The 19,288-nt window shown below is 39.2% G+C and overlaps 1 protein-coding gene across 2 annotated transcripts in view; it reads left to right on the top strand.

Annotated features, from left to right (window-relative positions):
• Positions 1-1,545: 1,545 nt before the first annotated feature.
• The window catches only part of TRPC4AP (transient receptor potential cation channel subfamily C member 4 associated protein), a gene marked incomplete at its 5' end in the record, with an annotated part of 71,613 nt that continues 53,870 nt past the window's right edge, over positions 1,546-19,288 (top strand). For both annotated transcript variants that reach the window (XM_079720091.1, XM_079720090.1), the window contains one exon: positions 1,546-1,713. In XM_079720091.1, the coding sequence (XP_079576217.1) occupies positions 1,546-1,713 (168 nt within the window). The remainder of the gene's footprint in view (positions 1,714-19,288) is intronic.

Here is a 19,288-nt window from a genome sequence, read left to right as displayed (position 1 = left end):
CCCACTTGTACTATTTTTAATACTTTGGTTTTTAACATATCAGATAATTTACATACCATAAATGTATGAGGTATAATTTACATATCATAAAACCCACCCATTTTGAATATACCATCTAATGATTTTTAGTCAACTTAAGGTTGTATAACTATTACCACAATCCAGCTTTAGAGCTATACTTTGATTTTGTTATACATAGCTTTTAGTATGTCTGAGATTCATTTTAGCTTGGTGTAAAGTTTAAGACCTTTTTTTTTCTTTGCCCATTGATTTGAAATGTCTCCCTTACCACATGCTAAACTTCCATGTACACCTGGACCTGATCCTGGTCTCCCTGTTCCAGGGGTCATAAATAGGGTTTTATTTGGCCCATGGAGTTTTTTAAATTGAGTGATTTCCCATAAAAACCCAGGCTTTTGGCCTTTCTGGAAAAACTAGACAATTCAGCAACAATCTGCAGGAGGCGAGTAGAGACCACTCCTTGTAGATGGGCATGGGGATGGTGACCACAATCACAGTTTGCCAGGAACAGTCCCTTTACACACCTGCTATCCCGTTGTAATTAATAGCATCCTTTCATTCTTAAAAGTTCTGGTTTGGGCAGTAAGTTATGGGTCACAATCTCCACCATTCCTTATTGCGTCACACCCAACATTCCTCTTTCATTTATGTTACAAGACCCCCTCCCAGGAAGAAAAAAGGAGAGGAGATGCCACGATCCTGGCACAGAAGTTTGCCAAAAAAAAATGATTACCTGGGCTCAGAGTAGAACAGAACATACTATCTGGTGGGGAGAAATCAGGACAAGAGTCCTCTGACAGAGAATATGATGTCACAATTTACCAATCCTTTTCCCTTCCATTATTTCATTTAACATCACAACAACCTACCCAGTTACACAAGTTACCCAGTTTGTTACTGTGCACCTGTGTATGGATGTGCTGTCTTCCCTGTAACCCGCATTTCAAAACAGGGACCTAGTTACTCTGCTCTGCTCACCACTGTTTTCTCAGGGACCATTCGGTGCTGGGCGCAGAGCTGGCCCCAAGGAACTATTTCCTGGCTGAATAGCTCCCAGGAACTACTGACTGAATGAACTAATGAGGAAATTGAGGCCCAGAGAGGTCCGTGGCGAGTCAGAGGCAGAAAGAAGCAGGCGGGAAATCAGACCAGACGGCCTGATTCCTGGTCTGGAATCCAAGATCTTTTCCTAGCCGGTTGGCTGTAACCTCCCCAAATAGGCAAAAAATGGGAGAATGCACACGCAGGGACCTGTCTTCGACCTCGGGGGACCTCACTGAAATGCTGGACGGAGGGGCCAGAAGGACAAGTGGCGCAAGAAACGCCACATCGCTCTCTCGCACCTGCCCTCCTGAGAGCAAGACTACATTTCCCAGCAGCCCCCGCGGCGCGCACGGCCCCTGCCACGCGGCTTGCACCTCCGCCGTTGGCCCACTGGGGGCGCTGCGGCGACCCCCTCCGCCGCCCCGTAGGAATCTCCGCGGCCCCGGGGCCGCTTGCTTCCTGTTTGTCGGACGAGGAGACATGGCGGCGGCGCCGGCGGCTGTTGGGTCTGGGGTCGGCCGAGGGCGACGGGCGGCGGCAACTGTGGCGGCTTGGGGCGGATGGGGCGGCCGGCCGCGGCCTGGTAACATTCTGCTGCAGCTGCGGCAGGGCCAGCTGACCGGCCGGGGCCTGGTCCGGGCCGTGCAGGTACGAAGCCGGCCCGGAGGGGCGGGGCGGGGTGGACCGGGCGGGAGCTGGCGGGGGGCCGGGCAAGAGGCCTTTCCAGGCCGCCGCTGTACGGGCCCGACCCCTCTTGGCTGGCCGCGGGGCCTCCCTGTGCGCTGTCGCGACGCTGTCAGCCGCGGCGGGGCAGTGGGCAGCGGCAGGCTAGAGGCTCCGGGTTAGGGGCCGAGCAGGGCTGGGCTGCATCGGGCATTGATGGCGTGTACGAGTCCTAGGCCCAGCTCCTGGATCCTCCCTTCCTTGCGCCACGTCTGCACGTCTGGGGGACCCTGGGCGAGTTTGCTGTAGCCTCTACGGGCCGCGAGTTTCTTCCCCGTGACTTGGGCGGTGGGTCATCACTGCAAACCCCAAACGGTTGCCAAGCCATCATAAATGTCATTCTCTCAGAGAGGCCTTTCCTCGACACAACCCTCCCTCTTCTAAAGTGGGTCCCCATTGTTATTCAGTTACAACCCTGAATTCGTTCCGTTCACATTACTTTCTTAGTCTGTAATTACATATTTCTTTGTTGTCTATCCTTTTTCTCGCGTGTATCCCACGTTAGGCTGAGCTCCAGCGGGTGCAGGGACTGTATCTTGTTTGCCATAGTAGAGCGTCATGGTAAAGAGCTAGGGCTCTGGAGTCAGGCCTGGATTCAGAACCCTGCTCTCTCTTGCTTGGGCAAGTTATGTTTCTGTGCCTCAGTTTCCTGATTTGTAAACTGGAGATGATAATTAGTAACCTACCCGTTAAGGTGTTGTGAGCATCAAAGACAATTGTGTAAAGCGTTAAATGCATTTCTGGTGCACAGCAAAAAGCTGAAGAGTAATCAGTTAATATTAATGCTATACTTGGTATCTGGCTTATAATAGTGCCCAATATATGATTAGTATTTTTTTTGAATGAATGAATGAAGGACCCTGCTCTAGGGTAAAGCAGGATGAATAAACCTAGGCTGCTTGCTCGTCTACTCCCCCCGCCCCCATGTTCCCAGAACTTACGTTGCAAACACACCTGTAAAGCATTGGCTTAATTTAAGGATAGCTTTTGCATAAAGAAACCTTTTTTTTTTTTTTTTTTTGCGGTACGCGGCCCTCTCACTGTTGTGGCCTCTCCCGTTGCGGAGCACAGGCTCCGGACGTGCAGGCTCAGCAGCCATGGCTCACGGGCCCAGCCGCTCCGCGGCATGTGGGATCCTCCCGGACCGGGGCACGAACCCGCGTCCCCTGCATCGGCAGGCGGACTCTCAACCACTGCGCCACCAGGGAAGCCCCATAAAGAAACTTTTTAAGTAAATACAGGAATAGTAATAAAGTGATTGGTGGGAGTGGAGTGGGAATTGGGTAGATGAGGGAGAGAATGAGAGTGAGACTTTTCACAGTATAACTTTATATATGAACTTAATTTTGAACCACTTCAATATTACTCATATGGTTAAAAGGACAGAATATAAGATAAAGACCAGGTGGTCTGTGTTTGTAGAAGGTTACAGATAAAGAAGCAGTTCTGGATGAACAGTATTTTCCTGAACATCAGTTAACCATAGATGAGCAACTTTTTTCCCTTTGCATTCTTCTCTGTCTGCCTTAAGTATTCTGGAAATACTTGCTCTATCCTTTAACCCAAAGACCCTTACTGAGCTGGGTATGTAGGAATGGGCAGAAAGGGAACTAACTCACCTTTACTGAGCACATATTTTGGATTAAGCATTGTGCAAGGTATACAGTGTCTTTATTTAATTCTCAATCTTTTGAATCAAGTGTCAGGACTCATCTCAACACAGATGAAGAAACTGAGGCTCAGAAAAATTAGGTAATTTGCTCCTAAGCACTCGTCTTGATAATCCTCTTATGTTCTGAGGGCAGTAGGGAGCCACGGAAGTTCTTTAACTTAATGAATGGGGAAATTTAGTACACTTAATTTGTTTCCAGTGCTGGATCACTTGGAATGGGAGAAGACTGAAGAAGCTCACCAGATAGAAGGCGCTGGAATGTTCTTGAGCCTGGTCTAGTCTGGTTATTGTGGTAATCAGTAGTTGTATACAGACAGGAATGGGAGCTATTTCAGAGGTTGAGATGGATGTACCTTCCCAAAACTATAGTGAAGATAAAGTGGGGAACTTCATCTTTCAGATGTGTCCTTTCTTAGTCACTTTCTTTGATCTCTTCCTTGCTACACCCCCACATTGCAGAATAAATTATATCCTCACAAGTATTTCCATAGCACTGTAAGCATATCCATTATGGCATGTGGTATACTTGGAAAGACCAGATTAAAATTTTTTTCTTTATGTTTTAAACACATAAAATTTACCTTCTTAATCATTTTTAAGTGTGCAGTCAGTAGTGTCAAGTATTCACATTGTTGTGAAACAGATCTCCAGAATTTTTTCATCTCGCGGATCTGAAACTCAACCCATTAAACAACTACTTTTTCCCCCTCCCCCAGCCCCTGGTAACCACCATTCTACTACTTTCTGTTTCCATGAATTTGATTACTTTAGATACCTCATATAAGTGGAATCATACATTGTCTTTTTGTGCCTGGCTTATTTCACTTAGCATAATATCCTCAAGGTTCATCCATGTTGTAGCATGTAACAGAATTTCCTTGGAAAAGACCAGATTTTGAAGTAAGATGGACCTGGATTGAATCCTAGTTCTGTCACTTATAACTAGGTTATATTATTTAACCTCTCTGAACCTCAGTTTCATTATTTCTAAAATGGCTGTAGTAACATCTACCTCATAGGGCTGTTAGGAGGAGTGAAATCACATGTCTAAAAAGCTTGACCAGTGTGTGGCACATAGTAAATGTTGAGTAAGTAGTTGCCATCAGCTCAGCTATCAGAGTGGGCTTCTTGAGAGACTGTGTCTTAATTTTTCTTTGTGTCTGCAGAGCCTGAAACAGCGCCAGTCACTTGATCTTCAGGACTCAGGAAATTGTTTGACTTGAAATACTGTACGTGAGGGCTCTGTCCTCCTCCTCCTCAGTCCTGTCTCTTTGTATATCCCAAACAGTCCCATGGCTTTAAGGAGTTCTGGAGTCAGATTACCTAGGTTTGGGTTCCAGCTCTGGTACATACTTGCTATGTGTCTTTGGACAAGTAGCTTAATCTCTTTATGCCTCAGTTTCTTCATTTTTAAAATAGAGATAATCATGGGACCTAACCTGCTAAAGCTGTGGTAAGGACCAAGAGCGTTTATACATATAAAGCCCTTAAAATGGTATCTAAAATATAGTAAGCACGTTATAAAGATTAGCAACTATCGTTTTTAGCAAAACTATATTCTGATAGATCCTAAATCTGTATTTCCATCCTGGTTTCTCTCTTTAGCTCCAGTTGGATATATCCAGATACTTTCTCAGGATCTCCACCTAGGCGTCTAATGGTCACCTCAAACTTAATATGGCAAATACAATTCCTGATTCCTCTTCCACCAAACCTGATCTTCCTCAAGTCCCAAACGGAACTTGAGAGAAGCCTGGGAGAAGACCCCAGGCCACATGATTTAGAATGGGCCTGTCCTACTTGGATTTTAATGTTCCTTATTTTCATCTCTCCCTTTCAGTTTGACCTCTGTCAAGGTAATAAAATATGCTGGTATGATGCTTTAGCATTTACAGAGCCTGTTCACATTTATCAGCACATTTGATCCCTAAAGCAAATCAGATCTTATAATCCCTTGCTTAAAACCCTCCAATGGCATCCCATTGCAGTTGGAATCAAATCCAGATTCCTTTCCAGGGGTGCACAAGACTCTGCACGATCAGTAGGAATTGAGGGAAAGGGATAGACTAGGCAAAGCAACTCACACAGGTCATGACCCACCACACCTAGAGATATTACTTCAGTTTGGCAATCTGGTGACAGGCTGGGTTATGGCATCCTGTTTTGTTTCCCAAATTTCTGGTCATTGCTTCCTTCGTGATTTTTGGCATGTCTAAATTCTACCTGAGTGTTACCTCATATATATTTTTTTAGATTGACTCCTCTTTTTTTTTTTTTAAATTTCAGTTGGCACAATTGTTTTAACCTTGTTCTGAGCATTAGCATTTGAAACCTAGCGGTTCAAGTCAAATACAGTCTTCCTTTGCCTGTCAAGGATAATTTGATATCAAAAACCCTGTAGATAGGATAAATTCTCATTAATTAAAAATATGAATAATATTTAAACAAAGTTTTTGTATTCGCAAACCATAAAATTCATTCTTATATTAAAACAAATCCCATTAAAGTAGACACAAGCATTCATTGGTTAATGTTTGTTATCAGAATAATATAACAGTGTATTTAATCTTCATTAATTAAAGGTATTTAATCTTCATTAATTATTCTTTAAGAAGGGTATTTACTTGCACTTAATGCATTTTGAGGCATTAGATAATCTTAGGACTAAACAAGTAAGATATACATTTTATGTTTATGGAATTCAGCCTTTAATTATTTAAAAAGAAAAGCAGTAAAGACAAAAATAAGTCAATGAAAACTGTAAATGTCTGGAAGTGTCACATTCACTAAACAGGTTGACAGCTTAGGCAGCATGATGTAAGAGATTATCACTCCTGTAAACTGTCAAACCACAAGTATTCTGAGAGAAGAAACCCATATAACATCTGCCAAAAATTCAACTTTGAAGATGCCTGGATGGTGGCTCTTTTCATCACACTACTCAGCTGTTCACAAGGAAAACAAAATCCAGATGATTATTTTTATCTTATTTATTTATTTATAAATTTATTTAGTTTTGGCTGCATTGGGTCTTCGTTGCTGCATGCGGGCTTTCTCTAGTTGTGGCGAGTGGGGGCTACTCTATGTTGCTGTGTGCGGGCTTCTCATTGCGGTGGCTTCTTGTTGCGGAGTGCAGGCTGTAGGCACGTGGGCTCTAGAGCGCAGGTTCAGTAGTTGTGGTGCATGGGCTTAGTTGCTCCGCAGCATGTGGGATCTTCCTGGACCGGGGCTGGAACCCATGTCCCCTGCATTGGAAGGCGGATACTTTTTTAAAAAAAATTAAATTAATTAATTAATTAATTTTTGTTTTGGGCTGTGTTGGGTCTTTGTTGCTGTGCATGGGCTTTCTTTAGTTGCGGCGAGCGGGGGCTACTCTTCCATTGAGGTGCGCAGGTTTCTCATTGCGGTGGCTTCTCTTGTTGTGGAGCGCGGGCTCTAGGCACACGGGCTTCAGTTGTTGTGGCACATGGGCTCAGTAGTTGTGGCTCGCAGGCTCTAGAGTGCAGGCTTCAGTAGTTGTGGCTCACGGGCTTAGTTGCTCCACTGCATGTGGGATCTTCCTGGACCAGGGCTCGAATCCATGTCTCCTGCATTGGCAGGCAGATTCTTAACCACTGCAGCACCAGGGAAGCCCCAGATGTTTATTTTTAAATGAGAGTAAATGCCTTGTGAGACAAACTAGTAGTGGTAAAAGAAATTCCATGTGAAGTTGAAAATTTTGAATACGATTTGGAGGATCTCTGGGTATCATGAACCTTGTAACAAATAACAGCAGTGCCCCCACTTTTCACCCCCAAGTTCCACCCTCCCCAGGCAACCACTGCCCACACTGTAGCTGTTTTCTTTTGTAGGGGAAGAGTCCAGGAAACAGGAAAGCCAGCATTCTAAATAACATGCTTATAAGGCTATTTCTTGACTTTACAGTTTTAGAGATTATCTGTTTTCTTCCTCTTGTAGAGATTAGGATTTAATTCACAGCACCCTGTGCTACACATTTGGTCTCCATCATTCTCCTTATGTAGTTATATCAGTTTTGGCTATTGGTGTTAAGTATTTACACTATGATGATAGTGATGAGATATAATTGTTTATAGCAGAGGCATATAGTATACAACAATTGTATTTGTTCTGTATGATTTGTTTTTCTTAGAGTTAAAAGCTGCCCTTTCTCCCCCTACTCTTTAAATTGAGATACAAATATAGTAGAATTCACCCTTTCCGTGTATAGTTCTACAAGTCTCGACAAGCACACACCGTTGTGTGGCCACCACTACAGTTAGGATTTAGAAATTCCCTTGTAGTAGTCAACCCCTTCCCCACCGCCCTTCTTTGGCAGCTTCTCATCTGTTTTCTATTCTGTTAATGCCATTTTACTATCATAGAAATGGAGTCATTCCATATGTAGCATTTTGAGTCTGGCTTCTTTCACTAGTATAATCATCCTTATAAAATTTGCTTTTCTTTTTGTTTACTTACAATTGACTCCCAAATTCTAAAACTCCTACTTTTTTTTTTTTTTTTTTTTAAAGAAATCTTTCTTGGAACCCTCTGTCCTCCAATTTGGACTAGTTATTTGCTAGAACAGCTGTATAGGTGAATTCTTGGGATTTCCCTTCACCAAATTCAGGTCATTTTATTTATTTTTCTCATGTTTTGGATCTCTGTTTTCTGAATCCTGTTTTCCTTTTTCTTGGGGGAGTACATTCTCTAGCAGCCTCCTAAGAAAGCCTACATGGGAGGTAACTTTTTTTTAAAGCTTGCGTGTCTGAAAATGTCTTTTATTCTTATACTTGAGTATTTAGTTTAGCTGGGTATAGAATTCTAAGTTGGAAGTTATTTTCCCTTAAATTTTTAATGGCATTATATTATTCCATTGTCTTTAAGTATTTGGTGTAGCTGTTGAGAGGTTCTGTTCTGATTCCCTGTCCTTTGTGCATGACCTATTTTCCCACTCCTCACTCCCTAAGCATTTTTAGGATCATCTCTCTTTCTGGTATTCTGAAATTTAACTATGATATGCATTGATGAGAGTCTTTCTTTTTATTCATTGTGGGTACAGTTTGTGTAGATATACATTAAAATATATAACAACTATAATAAAGTCATGTCTATCACCTGACATTAACTAATCCCCTCTGCAAAATGATTCACTAAGTGTTCTCTTAGGATCTTCCTTTTTTTTTTTTTTTTTTTTTGTGGTACACGGGCCTCTCACTGTCGTGGCCTCTCCCGTTGCGGAGCACAGGCTCCGGATGCGCAGGCTCAGTGGCCATGGCTCACAGGCCCAGCCGCTCCGCGGCAAGTGGAATCTTCCCGGACCGGGGCACGAACCTGTGTCCCCTGCATCGACAGGCGGATTCTCAACCACTGTGCCACCAGGGAAGCCCAGGCTTTCACTTTTTTAAAAAGTGAAGTCCATACTTTATTCAGATTTCCCCGATTTTTCTTTTCTTTTTTTACTTGAAGTATAGTTGATTTACAATATCATATTGTTTCAGGTGTACAACATAGTGATTCAGTATTTTTATGGATTATACTGTTTAAAGTTACTATAAAATAATGGCTATATTTCCCTGTGCTGAACAAAATATCCTTGTTGCTTATTTATTTTATACATAGTAGTTTGTATCTCTTATTGTCCCTCCCCTCTTTCCACTAGTAACCACTAGTTTGTTCTCAGTATCTGTTTCTGTTTTGTTATATTCATTCATTTTATTTTTTATTTTATTAAAAAAATTTTTTTATTGGAGTATAATTGCTTTGCAGTGTTGTGTTAGTTTCTGCTGTACAGTGAAGTGAATCAGCTATATGTGTACATATATCCCCTCCCTCTTGGACCTCCCACCCCCACCCCCGAACCCATCCATCTCGGTCATCAGAGAGCACCGAGCTGAGCTCCCTGTGCTATACAGCAGGTTCCCACTAGCTATCTGTTTTACACATGATAGTGTATTTATGTCAAACCTAATCTCCCAATTCATCCTGCCTCCCCTTCCGCCCCATGTCCACACGTCCATTCTCTAGGTCGGCCTTTCTATTCCTGCCCTGCAAATAGGTTCATCTGTACCATTTTCCTAGATTCCATATATATGTGTTTTACTCTTTCTGATTTACTTCACTCTGTATGACAGACTCTAGGTCCATCCACATCTCTACAAATGACCCAATTTCATTTCTTTTTATGGCTGAGTAATATTCTGTTATATATATGTACCACATCTTCTTTACCCATTCATCTTTCGATGGACATTTAGGTTGTTTCATGTCCTGGCTATTGTAAATAGTGCTGCAGTAAACATTGGAGTACATGTGTCTTTTTGAATTATGGTTTTCTCAGGGTATATGCCCAGTAGTGGGATTGCTGGGTCATATGGTAGTTCTATTTTTAGTTTTTTAAGAAACTTCCATACTGTTCTCCACAGTGGCTGTATCAATTTACATTCCCACCAACGGTGCAAGAGGGTTCCCTTTCTCCACACTCTCTCCAGCACTTATTGTTTGTAGATTTTTTGATGATCGGCAGTCTGACCTGTGTGAGGTGATACCTCATTGTAGTCTTGATTTGCATTTCTCTAATAGTGATGTTGAGCATCTTTTAATGTGCCTCTTGGCCATCTGTATGCCTTCTTTGCTGAAATGTCTATTTAGGTCTTCTGCCCATTTTTTGATTGGGTTGTTTGGTTTTTTCTTGATATTGAGCTGCATGAGCTGTTTGTATATTTTGGGGGTTAATCCTTTGTCTGTTGCTTCGTTTGCAAATATTTTCTCCCATTCTGTGAGTTGTCTTTTCGTCTTGTTTATGGTTTCCTTTGCTGTGCAAAAGCTTTTAAGTTTAATTATGTCCCATTTGCTTATCTTTGTTTTTATTTTCATTACTCTAGGAGGTGGGTCATAAAAGATCTTGCTCTGTTTTACGTCAATGAGTGTTTTTCCTGTTTTCCTCTAAGAGTTTTATAGTGTCCGGTCCTACATTTAGTTCTTTAATCCATTTTGTGTTTATTTTTGTGTACAGTGTTAGGGAGTATTCTAATTTCATTCTTTTACATGTAGTTTTCCAGTTTTCCCAGCAACATTTATTGAAGAGGCTGTCTTGTTTCCATTGTATATTCTTGCCTCCTTTGTCATAGATTAGGTGACCATACATGTGTGGGTTTATCTCTGGGCTTTCTATCCTGTACCATTGATCTATATTTGTTTTTGTGCCAGTACCATACTGTCTGGATTACTGTAGCTTTGTAGTATAGTCTGAAGTTGGGGAGCCTGATTCCTTCAGCTCCGTTTTTCTTTCTCAATATTGCTTTGGCTATTTGGGGTCTTTTTTATGTTTCCGTACAAATTGTATGATTTTTTGTCCTAATTCTGTGAAAAATGCCATTGGTAATTTGATAGGGATTGCATTGAATCTGTAGATTCCTTTGGTTAGTATAGTCATTTTCACAATATTGATTCTTCCAATCCAGGAACATGGTATATCTCCCCATTTCTTTATGCCATCTTTGATTTCTTTCATCAGTGTTTTATAGTTTTCTGAGTACAGGTCTTTTGCCTCCTTAGGTTTTATTTCTAGGTATTTTATTCTTTTTGTTTCAATGGTAATTGGGAGTGTTTCCTTAATTTCTCTTTCTGATCTTTTGTTGTTAGTGTATGGGAATGCAAGAGATTTCTGTGCATTAATTTTGTATCCTGCAACCTTACCAAATTCATTGATTATTTCTAATAGTTTTCTGGTGACATCTTTATGATTTTCTATGGATGGTCTCATGTCATCTGCAAACAGTGACAGTTTTACTTTTTCTTTTCCAATTTGTATTCCTTTTATTTCTTTTTCCTTTCTGATTCCTGTGGCTAGGACTTCCAACTATGTTGAATAATAGTTGCCAGAGTGAACATCCGTGTCTTGTTCCTGATCTTAGAGGGAATGCTTTCAGTTTTTCACCCACACCATCACCAGAATGATGTTTGCTGTGGGTTTGTCATATATTGCCTTTATTATGTTGAGGTAGGTTCCCTCTATGACCACTTTCTGGAGAGTTTTTATCATAAATGGGTGTTGAATTTGTCAGAATCTTTCTCTGCATCTATTGAGGTGAGCATATGCTTTTTTTCTTTAATTTTTAATATGGTGTATCACATTGTTTTGCATATGTTGAAGAATCCTTGCATCCTTGGGATAAATCCCACTTGATCATGGTGTATGATCTTTATACATACACCATATATATATATTTATTTATTTATTGGTTGCGTTGGGTCTTCATTGATGCATGTGGGCTTTCTCTAGTTGCAGCAAGTGGCGGCTACTCTTCATGCAGTGTGCAGGCTTCTGATTCTGATGGCTTCTCTTGTTACAGAGCATGGGCTCTGGGTGTGCGGGCTTCAGTAGTTGTGGCACTCAGGCTCAGTAGTTGTGGCTTGCAGGCTCTAGAGTGCAGGCTCAGTAGTTGTGGCGCATGGGCTTAGTTGCTCCGTGGCATGTGGGATGTTCCCAGACCAGGGCTCGAACCCATGTCCCCTGCTTTGGCAGGCAGATTCTTAACCACTGTGCCACCAGGGAAGTCCAGTGTATGATCTTTTTAATGTGTTGTTGGTTTCTGTTTGCTAGTATTTTGTTGAGGATTCTTGCATCTATGTTCATCAGTGATATTGGTCTGTAATTTTCTTTTTTTGTGATATCTTTGTCTGGTTTTGGTATCAGAGTGATGGTGGCCTCATAGAACGAGTTTGGGAGTATTCCTCCATCTGCAGTTTTTTGGAAGAGTTTGAGAAGGATAGGTGTTAACTGTTCTCTAAATGTTTGATAGAATTCGCCTCTGAAGCCATCTGGTCCTGAACTTTTGTCCATACTTTATTCAGATTTCCCCAGTTTTTCTTTTTCTTTTTTTAATTGAAGTGTAGTTGATATACAGTATCATATTGTTTCAGGTGTACAGCATAGTGATTCAGTATTTTTACGGATTATACTCTGTTTAAAGTTACTATAAAATAATGGCTATATTTCCCTGTTCTGTACAAAATATCCTTGTTGCTTATTTATTTTATACATAGTAGTTTGTATCTCTTATTGCCCCTCCCCTCTTTCCACTGGTAACCACTAGTTCACAGTATCTGAGTCTGTTTCTGTTTTGTTACATTAATTCATTTTATTTTTTAGATTCCACATATGAGTGATAATATACAGTATTTGTCTTTCTCTCTCTGACTTAGTTCACTAAGCATAATACCTTCTAGGTCCTTTCATCCTTTTTTATTGCTGAGTGTATTGTATATTGATTTTGTATCCTGCAACCTTGTATTCTGTTGTATATATATACCACATCTTCTTTATCCATTCGTCTGTTGATGGATGCTTAGGTTGCTTCCATATCTTGGCTATTGTAAATAGTGCTGCTATGAACATTGGGGTGCATGTTTCTTTTTGAATTAGTGTTTTCGTTTTCCTCAGATATATAGCCAAGAGTGGAATTGTTGTATTATACAGTAATTGTGTTTTCAGTTTTTTGAGGAACCTCTGTACTGTTTTCTGTACTGGATGAAACAATTTACATTCCCACCAACAGTGTACTAGGGTTCCCTTTTCTCTACATCCTCCCCAACATTTGTTATTTGTAGACTTTATGATGATAGACATTCTAACAGGTGTGAACTGATATCTTACTGTGGTTTTGAATTGCATTTCTCTGATGATTAGCAATGTTGAGCATCTTTTCATGTGCCTCTTGGCCGTGTTTATGTCTTCTTTGAAAAAAATGTCTATTTAGGTTTTCCACCCATTTTTAAATTGGGTTGTTTATATTTTTTTCCTCTATTCTATTAAAGTATAGTTGACTTACAGTGTTAAGCTAATTTCTGCTAATTGGGTTGTTTGTATATTTGATTTGAGTAGTATGAACAGTTTATATATTTTAGATATTAATACCTTATCAGTCATATATTTGCAGATATTTTCTCCCATTCAGTAGGTTCTGCCTTTTCATGTTGTTGATGGTTTCCTTTGCTGTGCAAAGGCTTTTAAGTTTGATCACGTCCCATTTATTTATTTTTGCTTTTGTTTCTTTTGCCTTAGGAGACTGGTACAAAAACATACTGCTATGATTTATGTCAAAGTGTGTTCTGTCTGTGTTCTCTTCTAGGGGTTTTATGGTTTCCAGTCTTACATTTAGATCTTTAATGCATTTTGAGTTTATTTTTTATATGGTGTGAGAAAATGTTCAAATATTTTTAAAATTTATTTTATTGAAGTATAGTTGGTTTACAGTGTTTGTTACAGATTTCATTGTTTATCATGTAGCTGTACAGTTTTCCCAACACCACTTATGGAAGAGACTGTCTTTTCTTATTGTATATTCTTGTCTCCTTTGCTGTAAATTAATTGACCGTAAGTGTGGGGGTTTATTTCTGGGCTCTCTATTGTGTTCCACTGATCTGTGTCTGCATGTATGTGCCAGTACTGTGCAGTTTTGGTTACTGTAGTTTTGTCGTATAGTCTGAAATCAGGGAGTGCGTTACCTCCAGCTTTGTTCTTTTTTCCTCAGGATTGGTGTGGGAATACAAGGTCTTTTGTGGCTCCATATAAATTTTAGGAATTTGTTCTAGTTCTGTGAAAAATGCCATGGGTATTTTGATAGAGATTGCATTAAATCTGTAGATTGCTTTGGGTGTATGGACATTTTAACAATATCATTCTAATCCAAGAACACAGGATATCTTTCCATTTCTATGTATCATCCTTAATTTCCGTCATAAGTGTTTGATAGTTTTCCGAGTATAGATCTTTTACCTCCTTGGTTAAGTTTATTTCTAGGTATTCTTTTTGGTATGATTTTAAGTGGGATTGTTTTCTTGTTTTCTCTTTCTGATAGTTCATTATTAGTATATATAAAAGCAACAGATTTCTGTATATTAATCTTGTGTTCTGCAACTTTATTGAATTCATTTATTCTAATAGTTTTTTGGTGGAAATTTTAGGGTTTCCTATATATGGTGTCATGTCATCTGCAAATAGTGACAGTTTTACTTCTTTCCTTCCACTCTGGATGCCTTTTATTTCTTTTTCTTGTCTGATTGCTGTGGGTATGGCTTCCAATACTACATTAAATAGAAGTAGCAAGAGTGGCATCCTTGTCTTTTTCCTGATTTTAGAAGAAAATCTTTCAGCTTTTCACTGTTGAGTATGATGTTAGCTGTGGGTTTGTCATAAATGACCTTCATTATGTTGAGATATGTTCTCTGTATTACCAACATTGACAGGAGTTTTTATCATGAATGTATGTTGAATTTTGTGAAATGCTTTTTCTGTATCTATTGAGACATTCATGTGATTTTTTATCCTTTTCTTTTGTTAATGTGGTGTATCACTGATTGATTTGTGGATATTGAACCATCCTTGCATCTCTGGAATAAATCTCACTTTATCATGATGTATGATCACTTTTATATATTGTTGAATTCGGTTTGCTAGTATTTTGTTGAGGATTTTTGCATCTATATTCATCAGAAATATTGACCTGTAATTTTGTTTTGTAGTGTCTTTGGTTTTGATATCACGGTAATGGTGGCCTGGTAGAAGGAATTTGGGAGTGTTCCGTCCTCTTCAATTTTTTGGAATAGTTTGAGTATAGTTATTATTTCTTCTTTATATGTTTGGTAGAATTCTCCTGTGAAGCTGTCTGGTCCTGGACTTCTGTTTGCTGGAAGTTTTTTAAATTTCAAATTCAGTTTCACTATTAGTGATCAGGCTGTTCATATTGTCTGTTTCTTCCTGATTTAGTATTGGAAGGTTGTATGTTTCTAGAAATTTGTCCATTTCTTCTAGGTTGTCCAACTTGTTGGCGCATAACTGATCATAATATTCGCTTGTGATTTTTTTGTATCTTTGTGATATCAGTTGTTATTTCTCCTCTTTCATTTCTTATTTTGTTTATTTGGGTCCTCTCTCTTTCTGGCTAAAGGCTTAACAGTTTTGTTTTATCTTAAAAAAAACAAAACTAGATATTGGTTTCATTGATCTTTTCTATTTTTTTTTTTTTTTTTTTTTGGTTTCTCTTATATATTTCCTCTCTGATTTTTATTATTTCCTTCCTTCTGTGACTTTGGGCTTTGTTCTTCTTTCTGATTCCTTTAGATAGTAGGTTAGGTTCTTTATTTGATATTTTTCTTGTTTCTTGATATAGGCCTGTATCACTGTAAACTCCCCTCTTAGAACTGCTTTTGCTGCATCTCAGATTTTAGAATGTTGTGTTTCCATTTGCATTCTTTGGGTATTTTCTGATTTCCTCTTTGATTTCTTCAGTGACCCATTGGTTTTTTGGTAGTTTAATTTAGTCTCCACCTGTTTGTGTTTTTTCCCCATTTTTCTTGTAATTGGTTTCTAGTTTCATACTGTTGTGGTCAGAAAAAATGCTTGACATAATTATCTATGCACTTAAATTTGTTGAGACTAGTTTTGTGGCCTAGCATGTGGTCTTTCCTGGAGAATGTTCCATGTGCACTTGAAAAGAATGTATGTTCTTTTTTTGGATGGACTGTCCTGTAGATACCTATTAAGTACAACTGGTCTAATGTGTTATTTAAGACCACTGTTTCATTATTGATTTTCTGTCTCAGTGATCTGTCCATTGATGTAAGTGGGGTGTTAAATCCCCTACTATTATTGTGTTATTGTCAACTTTTCCTTTTATGTCTGTTAATGTTTGCGGTATGTATTTAGGTGCTTCTGTATTAGGTGAATATATGTAAATGAGTGTTACATTCTCTCTTCTGTTGATTCCTTTACTATTATATAATGCCCTTTTTTTGTTATATACTTTGCTTTAAAGTCTATTTTGTCTGATATGAGTATTCTTTCTTGTTATTTCCATTTGCATGAAATGTCTTTTTCCATCCCCTCACTTTCAGGTGTGTTTTTAGCTCTGAAATGAGTCTTTTATAAACAGCATATAGATGGGTCTTGGTTTTTTATCCAGTCAGCCACCCTATGTCTTTTGATTGGAGCATTTAGTCCATTGACATTTAAAATGATTATTGATAGGTATGTACTTACTGCCTTGTATGTACTTATTGTTACTTTTTTTTTTTTTTTTTAATGATCAGGGCCTTCTTTCCTTTTTTTAAAAATTTATTTATTTTTGGCCATGTTGGGTCTTCGTTGCTGCACGTGGGCTTTTCTCAAGTTGCGGTGAGCAGAGGCTACTCTTTGTTGCAGTGCGCGGGCCTCTTATTGCAGTGGCTTCTCTTGTTTCAGAGCACAGGCTCTAGGCATGTGGGCTTCAGTAGTTGTGGTGTGCGTGCTCTAGATTGCAGGCTCAGTAGTTGTGGTGCATGGGCTTAGTTGCTCCGCAGCATGTGGGATCTTCCCGGACCAGGGATTGAACCTGTGTCCCCTGCAATGGCAGGCAGATTCTTAACCACTGCACCACCAGGGAAGTCCCTATTGTTACTTGTTTTCTGGTTGTTTTTGTAGTTCTCCTCTGTTCTCTTTTTCTTCTTTTAGTTTCTTCCTTTGTGGTTTGACGATTTTCTTTAGTGGCATGCTTGTGTTCCTTTTTCTCTAGTGTTTGTGTATCTATTTTAGGTTTTGATTTGTGGTTACTATGAGGTTCATATATGTTGACTTATAACTGTATTGACTTGTTTTAAACTAATAGTCATGTAAGTTCAAATGCATTCTAAAAGATCTACGTTTTTTTACTCCTCTGCCTCACATTTTGTTTTTGATGTCATAGTTTATATCTTTATGTTTATCCCTTTATTGTTTATTATAGTTACAGTTGACTTTACAATTTTTTGTCTTTTAATCTTCATATAGCTTATTTAAGTGGTTGATCCTCAGCCTTTACAATATATTTGCCTTTGAGGCTTTCACCGTTAATTATGATGATAGCTGTGGAATTTTGATTAATGCCCTTTATCAGGTTGATTACATTGATTAGTTTTCATGTTTGACCCAACCTTGCATTCCTGACATGCATCTTGCTTTGTCCTGTTGTATAATCCTTTTTACATATTGTTGGATTTGGTTTGCTAGCACAGCTGATCCTTGAACAATAGGTTTGAATTCCATGAGTCCACTTATACATGGATTGTTTTCAATAAATACTTACTGCAGTACTGCATGATCTGCAGTTGAATCTGTGGATGTAGAACCCTTGATACCGGGCTGATTGTAAAATTCAACTGTATGGGCAGTTGTCACCCCTAACCCCCATGTTGTTCAAGGACCAGCTATTTTGCTGGACGTTTTTGTGTTTATATTCATCAGAGATATTGTTCTGTAAGTTTTCTTTTAATGTCTTTGTTTGGTTTTGGTATCAGGGTAATAGTAGACTCAAAGAATGAGTTGGGACCTGTTCCCTCCTCTTCTGTTTTATGGAAGAGTCTGTGAAGTATTTGCTAATTTCTCTTTAAATGTTCAGTAGAATTTACCAGGGAAGCATCTGGACTTGGGCTTTTCTTTGTGGGTAGTTTCTTTCCTTCCTTACTTGCTCCCTCCCTCCCTTTCTTCCTTTCCTATTAAATTACTAATTTGATCTCTTTAGTTGTTGTAGGTATGTCAGATTTTCTGTTTCTTCTTGAGTCAGTTTCTGTTGTTTGTGTCTTTCTGGGAATTTGTATATTTCATCTAAGTTATGTAGTTTGTTGGCATACACTTGCTCCTAGTACTTCCTTGTAAACCTTTTTGTTTCCTTAAAATTGGTAGTATTGTCCCCTCTTTCATTCCTGAATATAGTTGAGTCAGTGTGAGTTGGTCACTGTAACTATTTTCAATATTGTTGGTTTTTCAAAGAACCAAATTTGATTTTGTTGATTTTTCTCTGTTATTTTTCTTTTCTCTATATCGCTTATTTTTGCAATGATCTTTTTAATTTCCTTGTGCTTGCTTTGGGTTTGATTTATTCCTTTTTTCTCCTAGTTTCTTATGGTGGAAGATAAGATCATCTGAGATCCTCTCTCCTTTTTAATATAAATGTTTATAACTATAAATTTGTCTGTAAGCACTGCTTTTGCTGAGTCCCATGAAACCATTATCGTCTTCTCTTTCTCTCCTTTCAAGGAAGGGAAGGATGTTTTTTCATAGTTTTGGGGCATGCCTTGATTTGAGCTTGCTTGAAGTATATAAAATTTCTGATAATCATTCAGACCTACAGAAGTGGTAATTTCCTATGGTTCACCCTAATACAAATTACTTTCACAAACATCTCATTACCTCCCATTACCCCTGTATTATCCTATTTTTACAATCTAAGAAAACAAGCTCAGGAAGAATAATGGGACTTGTTCAAGGTCATAGGACTTATATGCGTCTGGATAGGCTAAGATGTTATTGAAGACCTGCATGTCCTGTAATAAATTACAGTGAACTTTTGATCTAATTGAGGGACAAGTGTACATGAAAATAATTGACTTCTGGCACCTGGTAATGCTGTGTCCCCAAAGTAGACACTGCCATATTGATTAATGAACCTGTCATTAGACTAGGCTATTGCTCATGCCTTCGCACATTTACTGAGTGTCTGATCTGTGCCTGGCATTCTTTGAGAGAAAGAAGGTGTGCACAATAAACACAGCTTGGTACCTACTTTGAAGGAGCTTGTGGTCTACAGGAGGGGGGGACAAATGAGCCAGTAATTATGATACAATATGATAAATGTTAGATAAGGCCCCAGACTCTTAGAAAGGAGAGAGGGGAAGGCCTATCAAAGAAAATTTCTGGTTTTTTGGCTTGCATTTAGTAGAAAGAGCTTTCTGGGTAGAAAAGACAGGGAGGAGAAGGAGCTTTCCAGATAGAAAAGACATCCAAAGATGTTCTGTGGCAGTAGAGTTCACCCTTTT

Source organism: Hyperoodon ampullatus (genome assembly GCF_949752795.1).
Source record: "Hyperoodon ampullatus genome assembly, chromosome: 14".
Lineage (NCBI taxonomy): Eukaryota > Metazoa > Chordata > Mammalia > Artiodactyla > Ziphiidae > Hyperoodon > Hyperoodon ampullatus.
This window is presented reverse-complemented; position numbering and strand designations above follow the sequence as displayed.